The 10,628-nt window shown below is 39.2% G+C and overlaps 1 protein-coding gene across 1 annotated transcript; it reads left to right on the top strand.

The window, feature by feature from the left end:
- The first annotated feature begins 2,998 nt into the window (after positions 1-2,998).
- IL22 (interleukin 22) lies at positions 2,999-8,619 on the top strand. Its single transcript, XM_057299582.2, has 6 exons — positions 2,999-3,283; positions 3,372-3,603; positions 4,037-4,102; positions 4,219-4,362; positions 5,288-5,353; positions 7,985-8,619. Exons 1-6 carry the CDS (start codon positions 3,186-3,188, stop codon positions 8,060-8,062), a joined length of 684 nt encoding a protein of 227 aa, XP_057155565.1. The 5' UTR covers positions 2,999-3,185; the 3' UTR covers positions 8,063-8,619.
- Positions 8,620-10,628: the final 2,009 nt, after the last annotated feature.

Raw genomic sequence — 10,628 nt, 5'->3', positions numbered from 1 at the left:
TTGTCTCACTGCAACCTCAGCCTCCTGGGTTCAAGCGATTCTCCCACCTTAGCCTCCCGAGTAGCTGGGACTACAGGTGCACCACCACCCCTGGCTAATTTTTGTATTTTTAGTAGAGACAGGGTTTCACCATGTTGGCCAGACTAGTCTCAAACTCCTGACCTCAGGTGATCTGCCCACCTCAGCCTCCCAAAGTGCTGGGATTATAGGCGTGAGCCACTGCGCCCAGCCTCACAATCTCTTCTAATAGCAAATATTTCTGAGACTCCTAGTATGACTGTTCAGAAACCCCCATACAATATCAGAGCAGATTTTCCCTTTAGTGAGTTTTAGTTAAACTCATTGAAACTTAAGATCTAGGCTCCATTAACACTATCTTATTGATGCTTGGTCCATCAGGGGCATACAATGAATAAGAGACACACTGCTGCTCTTAAAGAGGGCTTTGCAATTTTCTGACATTCTCTTTCTGTTTCACAGTGATTTATTTTCTATTCAGGAACAATAAGCTGGTAAGCAGGACTGGGTCAAACACCAACTTTAGAAATACCGTAAAGGCTGTCAATATGCTTTTATTGAGTCCTTCCTATGTGTGTAGCACTGTTCTAAGTGTTGGAGTCACAAAGATGAAAGAGACAGAGACTCTTCCCTCGAAAGCATGTAATTCAACGATGTCAAAACTTATTTTCCCATGGAAAGAAAATTATGTATGCTGGTCAGTTTCCCAGGCAAACCAACAAAAGCCTATTTAATTGATGAATAGCTTAAATCTAGTGCTAATAGAATTATACGGAGTTCTGGGCAAAAATGGCCATATATAGTAGGAAACTGAATAAGGAAGCGTTTCATCATCTTTTCTTGGGCCCATGGTCAACCCCAAGGAAACATTTGGAACACACCTATTTTTTTTCAATTCAGAAAAAAAATCTTATTTTTATTTGACAAATAAAAATTATATATACAGTATTTATGTTACACAATATGATGTTTTAAAAATTACTTATTTTTTAAATTGATGCATTATAATTGTACATATTTATGGAGTATAATTTGATGTTTTGATATAAGTGTATGCTGTATGATACAATTAGGTTAGTTAGTGTATCCATCACCTCATGCATTTATCATTACTTTGTGGTGAGAATCTTCAAAAGCCTCTCTTCTAGCTATTTTGTAAAATACAATATTTTCCTGTTAAATACAGTCATTCTACTGTGTAATAGAACACCGAAATTATTCCTTCTAATTGTATCGTTGTACCCATTGACCAACCTCTCCCCATCCTCCTTTCCCCACTTACTCCCCCAGTCTCTGGTAAACCACTGTTATATTCTCTGCTTCTATATCAACTTTATTATTATCATTATTATTTTTTAGATTCCACATATCAGTGAGATCATGCAGTATTTGTTTTTCCGCATCTGATTTATTTCACTTAACATGGTGTCCTTCAGGTTCATTCACGTTATTGCAAATGACAGGATTATATTTCTTTTATGGCTGAATAGTATTCCATTGTGTATATATACCACATTTTCTTTATCCATTCATCCATCCATCTGTGGATACTTAGGTTGATTTCATATATGTTTTGATATATGCATACATTGTGGAATGGCTAAATTGAGTGAATTAACATATATGCATTACCTCACATACTTGAAATTTTTTTTTTGTAATGAGAACATTTACAATCTATGCTCTTTGTGATTTTTAAGCATACGATATATTGTTCTTAACTATCATCACCATGATGGACAATAGAGCTCTTCAACTTATTCCTCTTCTTTAACTGAAATGTTGTATCCTTTGGGTAACATCTCCCCAACTCGCTGCCCCTTGCCCACCCAGCCCCTGGCAACCACCATTCTACTCTTTCTTTCGATGAGTTCAAGTGTTTTAGATTCCACATGCAAGTGTGATCATGTGGTGTTTTTTACTCTCACTAATCTTCATTTTTGCTTCTTTCTCCTCTGTCCACCTTCACAAATGCTCAGTGTCCTCATGTGGTTCCGACCCTTCACAGTGGCACCTTGCTTAGGTCTGTGCCATCTCAAAAAGTGGTCTAGGTTTTACAATTATTTACATCCCTTCTTCCAGTTCTTCAACACTCCTGATCTTAACTAGTTGTGAGGAGAAAAATCTGATTATACAAATTTGCACTAATTCACATTCCTTCCCTAAGCAATAGGTATTTGCATTTTGATACTTGCATTTGCTTCCTTGCTCTGCGGGAGAATTTCCAGTCTAGTTTTAGGTGTATTTTTAAATAATTTGAAGGTAATGCGGAACCTCTATATTCCTATATTCCCTTCTTCAGACATCCGTGTGTGTGTATATAAGTATATATATAAAATGTTGCATATATATGTATATATATAGTATACACACATATATAATATATATACACACACATATATAGTTGTTATAAGATTATTTGGAAATATTAGCCCTATGTTGAGACTTGTGTGAAGTTTAGAATTAGGTAAAATTTTAAGATGAACTATATCCATGGTATTCTTTTATTTTAAAAAAAGTTTACATGTTAAGAAAAATGGAGATCAGATTTTCAGCATTAGTATTTACAAACTTAAGTTGATATTGATTATAATTCAATTAATACAATTTTAAGATATATTTGCTTCTGCCTTAATTGTTATGATCACTTAAAAATAGTTCCAGAAAGGGAAGAAAACAATAATTAGATTAGCCAAGACAGTTATTTTTGAAACATAAGTCTGGTTTAGAATTCAGCATGTTTAAAAATGAGATAAAATTATTTTAATAATGGAATGATCTGTTAGCTGTCATTACCATTTACTTTAAAGCAGAGGATATAGGACATGGGTCCTTTTTTTCTGATCACCTCCAATGAGATAAGAATCTATAAAGCTGGTAGGAAAATGAGTCCGTGACCAAAATGCTTACTCAGCCACTATAGGAGATCAAAACATTTTATACTAAATCTGAACTCTACTAAGACAAAACAATTGTGTTCTTTGAAAAATATGTAGGGTTTAGAAAATTTCTGGGATTTGTCTGTAAAATACCCTCCGGGCTCTAATAGTGACGTTTTAGGGAAACACTTGCATCTCAAGGTGGAAAGGATAGAGGTGGTGTTTTGTGGGCTCCTGTGGTGGTTAGGTCGTTCTCAGAAGACAGTACTGGAAATTAGATAATTGCTGATGTCATATTTTTCACAATTAAAAAAAAGTCAGTATCCTGGGGGCTATAAAAGCAGCAGCTTCTACTTTCCCCGTCACAAGCAGAATCTTCAGAACAGGTAAGCGTTTCGGCAAACTTGGTACAATTGGTTAGTTTGATGAAATACTTCTTGACTAATTTTGTTCCTTCACGTTGTCTTCGACCAGGTTCTCCTTCCCCAGTCACCAGTTGCTCGAGTTAGAATTGTCTGCAATGGCCGCCCTGCAGAAATCTGTGAGCTCTTTCCTTATGGGGACCCTGGCCACCAGCTGCCTCCTTCTCTTGGCCCTCTTGGTACAGGGAGGAGCAGCTGCGCCCATCAGCTCCCACTGCAGGCTTGACAAGTCCAACTTCCAGCAGCCCTATATCACCAACCGCACCTTCATGCTGGCTAAGGAGGTATACATCTCAATCCTGCTCTTTCTCGTTGGATCTACTTGGAATCCAAATAGTTCTTAAACTTTTCTTCAGAGCATCTCTAAGAGTTTTAGGAACCCACTGTTTATCCCTGAGGGTAGATAAATTTTCTGTTTTTTCAGAGACTCTTTGGGAATCTGGCTTTTTTTTTTTTTCTTGAACTTCTTCCTTCCATTTTGGCCTTTATGATACATATGATGAATTTTTCCCAAAGAGCGGCCATTCAGTAATCCATCTGATGATTTTTTTTTCCTTTATGCCTCTGTGCATTGTTCTAAACTCATGCACACATCTGAATTCTGCTTTTAGTCTTTATGATGTTGCTCTGGGGAGATGGGATGGGGCACATGTCTATGTATAAATTTTTTTTCTATTTGCTCAATGTCCAGACCCTTAGTCTTTTCTTCTCTTCCAGGCTAGCTTGGCTGATAACAACACAGACGTTCGTCTCATTGGGGAGAAACTGTTCCACGGAGTCAGTGTAAGCTACAGTTGTGACGAACAGGGCCGTGTGCCGTCCATGGGTACTTGGAGTGGTGGTGATGATGGTTTAGGTCTTATCCCTTATGACCCTTGCTGTTTCCCTTCCACCTGCAGATGAGTGAGCGCTGCTATCTGATGAAGCAGGTGCTGAACTTCACCCTTGAAGAAGTGCTGTTCCCTCAATCTGATAGGTTCCAGCCTTATATGCAGGAGGTGGTGCCCTTCCTGGACAGGCTCAGCAACAGGCTAAGCACATGTGTAAGTTCAGCTCTCAGCTTATGCCCACCTACCCCTCCTTCCCTCCTTCCACAGAGACCCCCTTACCCCAACTCTCTCTCCTTCCCCCTACCCCTAAGCTAGCAGGAAGAAGTGTCTTGGCAGCAGTGTTATCAGGAGTCATTTGGGATCATAGAGTATTTGCTTTTGCTTTGACTGAGTCACATCTTGAGTTTATAGTGGTGAATGGGGTCTGGAACTTAAGTGTATAGAAGCCGCATTGGTTTGTCTTCGGGAAAAAGGCAACTCAGGTTGCGTAAAATGAGAAAGGTGTTGGGAAAAACATCTAGATGTGGAAATGGATCCATTGAGTCTAAGTTGTTGAGGGGAGGGGATGGCATGGAGAGAAATTAGAAGAGAAAGTGGGAAATGGGAAGGCTTAATGTCAGTGGTGGGTCGGCAGACTGTTGCCCTGTTGATGTCATGGGAAGCCACAAAATCGGAGGCGTGTGAACTTGATGCCGCTGAACATTTGAAACTATGAAAAAAAGTTTGAGTGGAGTGGGCCCAGTAAAAGGCCCTAGGACTTACTGAAGAGGGCTCAATTTTCACATGAGATGTTTTATGTACATTTCTTGTTCTAAGCATGCAATTTTCTGGAGGTACGATTGAGGTTTTATTCCTTACACAATTTGCATAAACCACTCCGCTCTTTCCACAAATGCAAACCTCAGTAGGATTTCCCAAAGATGAAGAGAGGTCTCTTGTAAGGGAAGTGACTGGATTCTGGTGTCCAAGGGAATTCAAGAGCTCAGGAAATCTAGGTCACTGTTGAAATCTAGGTCATTGTGGGCAAAATTACTAAGAGCTTTAATTCCAGGTGAATTGTGCCGTACCTCCATGGGTGTGGAGGTTCATAAAGTTTCAGCACAACATTAAGATAGTTATGCTTGTTATTGTTTTATAGCATATTGAAGGTGATGACCTGCATATCCAGAGGAATGTGCAAAAGCTGAAGGACACAGTGAAAAAGGTAGGACTGATAACTGTCAATGCTAAGTCATGCAATAGGAGAGACAAATGTTTTTCTTTCCTTTCTTTCTTCCCATCACTTTGTGATTTTTCACTTGATTCTCCTACCACCAGGGCGATTACTTTGGTGTCTGTGTATGTAGATATATCTATATATCTAGATGTCAGTTTCCACATTTTGCAAATTATAGAATTCTAGAACTGGTTGGGATCTTAGCTTGTCTAGTCACATAACCTCATGTTCTGGGGATGATCAGCGGCAGAGATAGGGCTAGAATGCAGGTCTCCTGAATCCCAAGCCAACACTTTTCCCGGTGGTGATACAGATTAGTTTTGGTACCATTAATTCTTAGGGAAATTTCAGATTCCTATTGACTCATGTAATCTGAAGAAGTACTTGTTTAAAAACAGAAAAATGCCTATGGGCAAATTTATTTGAAGTCATTTTTGAAGGCATTAATGCATTGCTTTGAAACTTGGAAGAATAAACTCAGAACAACAAGGAAAGAGCTGGACTTGCATATAGGGCTAATTTCTGGAGTAATAAATACTTATTTTTAATTATCATAATATCTATCAGATATTGATTATAGTTTAAAAGCAAGAGCAGACAACCCCTGATCTCTTTTATACAGGTTCAAATAGAGTAAAAATATTAGTAAGAGATTTATTATAGTTAAATGGAAGTCTGAATTGGTAAGCCTTTTTTTCTTCCTCTCTCCCATCAAGACCTTCCATTCTAGTTTCTTCCTTCACTCCCTTAACAAATCCCTAGGGGGCATTTATCCATGGTGGGCTGGTGTACATTTCTATAGTGAATGATACCATCATGTGGCCTATTTGGTGAAAAGAACAACAATGGAAGGCTTAGACTAACAATAGTGACTCACCCCAAAACCAGAGGAATGATTAGGAGCAGTGAAAGTGATGCTCTTGCAAGCAGGTACAACTAAATACTCAGAAACATGAAGGCTCCAGTTGATGGAATTTTCAGTAACAAGCTTAACCTTAATTCCCCCTTTTTCCCTCTTGACTTTTTAAAAAAGCATTTCTTCCTGAGCATCATTTAATGAGTGTGACTGTTTCTTCCTTTGATAATTGAATGCTTTGTAGTTTTAAATTGTGAAGCCCAGTTCTCTTGTTATAGAACTATTATCTAGACATGGAGGGCTGAATGTTAGCATGCTACAGACAAGGCATGCTTTACACGTCTTGCTTAAAAAATTACTGATTTCATCTTGCTTGTTGTCTTTAGAAAAGTGAAGTGTGAGAGAGGAAAATCTCATGGTGATCTGTGTGATTTTCAAGGCCTTTAATCCATTTTGAAAGAATCAATTTCATATTTGCAATGGGTTGCCATGTGGAAGAGTGATTATGCTTTTTTGCTGGTAGCTTCAGAAAGCACAGGAGGGAGAGGAATGTTGTTCAGAGAAAGATCAACGGGAGGAGAAACTGCCAGAGCTGTCTGAAATAGGGTGTTTTTGGGAGGCATTAATTCCCTCTCGTTGGGGGTAAAAGCAGAACGCAGGTTGGTAGTAAAATGCATGACAGACAGTAGGGGACGATAAACTTTAAAATTCTTTATAGTCTTGGAGTCTTTGAGATAGAAAAGAATATCTTTTTGGCCTTATGTCAAAAGAAGTATGGAAAGGTGAAAGGGCGGAAAAAAGCAGGAAAAGAAAGAACCATGTATTATATAGAGGACAATGGTGACAAGGTTTTTCTTGAAATAATGCAAATATGATAGATTAGAGGAATTTCAGTAGGGAATGCTTTTCACTTGAATTTGGGTTTCCTCTTCGATTAAGTTTGGGATCCTCATCTGCATTTGACTTGGAGAGAGAAAGAATGAATGTTAGGACCTATATCTGGTTTTCTATTAACTAAAGCAAGTGGAAAAGACTTATTTGGTATTTTTCCCACAAAAGTGAAAACTTTTCTTTTACTGTTTGTCGAAAAGGTGGAAACAGAAAAAGCCTTAATGTATTGGCGAATACATGGTTCAAAGTCATTTGAGTAGAGATGTTTTAAATCAGGAGTGTCCAATCATTTGGCTTCCCTAGACCACCTTGAAAGAATTGTCTTGGTACACACATAAAATACACTAATTGCTGATGAGCTAAAAAAGTCCATGCATAAATCTCATACTGTTTTAAGAAAGTTTATGAATTTCTGTTAGGGTGCATTCAAAGCTGTCCTGGGCCATGTGCGGCCTGTGGGCTGCGGGTTGGACAAGCTCCTTATAAGTAATCTGTCATAGATAGTTTTGGAGCTGCAAAACAGGCCAAGGCATAATGGGTGGCACTCGGGATCCCCCAGATCCCAGCCTCACTTCAGTCTGCTTGCTCTGGTTAAGAAGGGGTGGTCAACTCTCTGCCCAGCTTTTAAACAGCTTCATTAGTGTGAGGTGCACCTGAAATTGATGCCTGCTGGTGGCCTCTCAGTCCAGAGAGCCGTCATTTTAAGCTCTTTGGCAAATCATACAATACTAAAGGGATATTACTATGAATGTTTTACAAATGCTTAAAACTCGGTTTCTGTCTCCATCAACCTAATCTTGCAATTTCTAATTTGTTCACTTTAGAAAACATGGCATAAATGCTCAAATACTTTTGCATTCTTATTTTCACAGCTTGGAGAGAATGGAGAGATCAAAGCAATTGGAGAACTGGATTTGCTGTTTATGTCTCTGAGAAATGCCTGCATTTGACCAGAGCAAAGCTGAAAGATGAATAACTAACCCCCTTTTCCTGCTAGAAATAACAATTAGATGCCCCAAAGCGACTTTTTTTTAACCAAAAGGAAGATGGGAAGCCAAACTCCATCATGATTGGTGGATTCCAAATGAACCCCTGTTTTAGTTACAAAGGAAACCAATGTCACTTTTGTTTATAAGACCAGAAGGTAGACTTTTTAAGCATAGATATTTATTGATAACATTTCATTGTAACTGGTGTTCTATACACAGAAAACAATTTATTTTTTAAATAATTGTCTTTTTCCATAAAAAAGATTACTTTCCATTCCTTTAGGGGAAAAAACCCCTAAATAGCTTCATGTTTCCATAATCAGTACTTTATATTTATAAATGTATTTATTATTATTATAAGACTGCATTTTATTTATATCATTTTATTAACATGGATTTATTTATAGAAACATCATTCGATATTGCTACTTGAGTATAAGGCTAATATTGATATTTATGACAATAATTATAGGCTATAACATGTTTATTTGACCTCAATAAACACTTGGATATCCTAAGTCTTGTGGTTTTGTGATTTTTCTCCTTTAATGTCATCATCATCATCATCATTGTCATGTTACCATTCCCATAATTTTATTCTTGACTCTAAGAAAATGAGGTAGCTATTAGTATTATTCCAATTTTACAAATGAGAAAGCTGCATTAGAGACACGTTAAGAAACATTTTATAACTCTAAGTAGTTGACCCTTATTGAGCCAGGTCTATCTGATTTCAAGGCTCTCTGCTATAGTGCCTATACTGATTTATTATGTTGACTCAGCATGTACCTTTGAAAAGAAAAAAGTTGAGAAATTGAAAATAACTTACCATTAGTCATTTATGGATAAAAGAAAGGAATGATGTTGCTGGAGAGAAATACATGTAGCCTCTATTGCTATAGATAAACTGTTTTAGTTCTAGTTCAGGCCTACTGAAAGGTGCACTCTCCAGTATCCCTGAAAGTAAGACACTAAAGGAAAAGGAAAGCTGTGTTTTGGGGAGTCATTCCTACTAGTAAGTTTAGCACTGATAGGGAAGTCTCATAGGTGGAAGATGGGCAAGATATTATGAAACACACATAGAAAGGAAAAGGGGTTCATCTTCAAAATGTGTACAATGCTACAGAGAAGAGAGAGAAAGAGGTAGAGATAAAGGTTGGATTTGTTTTACCAAGAAGAATGGACAAAGGATGCCAGCAATGAAGAGCCGTTCCTGGGGGAAGGGATTTGAAAGATTGTGTAGGTCTTTTCATACGAGGTCAAAGTCAATGATCAGAAGTCAGTCATGAACTGCTAAGGTATTTTCTTTTCCAAAAAATCAGGAACCAACTTTGCAGGTCACTTGCCAGTTGTTGGCCAAGTTCCTGCAGGATTAGGTCCAGACTGGTGGTGAGAGGGGAGCACATAGAAAAAATTCCCGGCAAGCCTTTGTCTTTTCCTGGCAGTCAGCCCCTCTTTTGCTACCTTGCCCGTTGCACTCTTGCAACATATTTTCATACTTTCTCTAGTAAATCTGCCTTTCTTTACCCACAACTGTCTTGGTAAATTCTTTTACCACCTGTGCCACCAGCCTCAGATAGTTGTCACTCACCCACAACATTTTGGTGGCCCATATGGGGAGCTCTCTCTCCTTATGGGGAACTCTCTCTGCATGGGGGCTCTCTCTCCTCATAGGGAACTCTCTTGCCTCTCTCTCTTTCCCAACTTGGAACCCTCAGTGGATAGCATCTAAGCATGGAGACAACTGTAGGTCTCTGGCCAGAGCTACACTCTGGTGGGCTGAAAGGTGTCCCCGTGGAAGCATCTGACTGCCATGCCCATTCAGGTGAGGCACCTAAGTTTATTTTCTCTTTTCAGTCTTTCAGCAGCCAGCTTCTAGTATCTCTCTGGCAATTGATGGTAACTGGCCAGGGCTGTTCTCTGGTGTTGCCTAAAGGTCAGAGGGTGAACAGAGTTAGCTGCCTCTCCCATTAGGGAGGAAGGCTTTTTCCTCTCTTCTTTAGTCAGAAGTCCCTAATCCCTAAGTGTGGCATGACTGGTAGCGGAGGCTCATTCAGAGCGAATTCACACACGTTTTGGGTGCCTCAGACCCTCTCTTTCTCATTCTGAAGTCCCCCATGGACTCAGCCAGCCATTCTGTTCTGATGTTGCTGAATAAGGTGAACTCAGACAGCCTCAGAACAGTGAGTCTTCCCTTCCCTGCCCCTTCCCTGGGCTGGCACCAGGTGGAGTTTTTCCTTTACCTTTTTCCTCGTATCTGGGCTGATCATCTAGCGTTGAGTACCTGGACTAATCATCCAAGTTAAGGTCCCCAAGTGGCTGAGAGGTCTTTACTAATAGGTGGGCTGCCCCATGAGAAAGTGCACCCAAGTCCCTTGGTGGATGCAAGTGGACCGCTTTTCATCTTGGTGGGATGCCCCAAGAGAAAATGCAGTTCAGTGTGAGGTTCTGTGATGTAGTGGTGAGTACTGGGAACTCTAAAAATGCAGTTCATGAGGCTCTGAGTGGTGTGTTTTCCAGTCCCACC

Source organism: Pan paniscus, chromosome 10, assembly GCF_029289425.2.
Source record: "Pan paniscus chromosome 10, NHGRI_mPanPan1-v2.0_pri, whole genome shotgun sequence".
NCBI lineage: Eukaryota > Metazoa > Chordata > Mammalia > Primates > Hominidae > Pan > Pan paniscus.
Note: the sequence above shows the minus strand (reverse complement) of the source record. Positions and strands in the feature narration are given on the sequence as shown.

Coding starts and splice junctions, on each gene's coding strand:
- IL22 (XM_057299582.2), top strand. CDS start 3,186: ATGTCATATTTTTCACAATTAAAAAAAAGTCAGTATCCTGGGGGCTAT. Junction 3,284..3,371: donor AAGCAGAATCTTCAGAACAG/GTAAGCGTTTCG, acceptor GTCTTCGACCAG/GTTCTCCTTCCCCAGTCACC. Junction 3,604..4,036: donor CCTTCATGCTGGCTAAGGAG/GTATACATCTCA, acceptor CTTCTCTTCCAG/GCTAGCTTGGCTGATAACAA.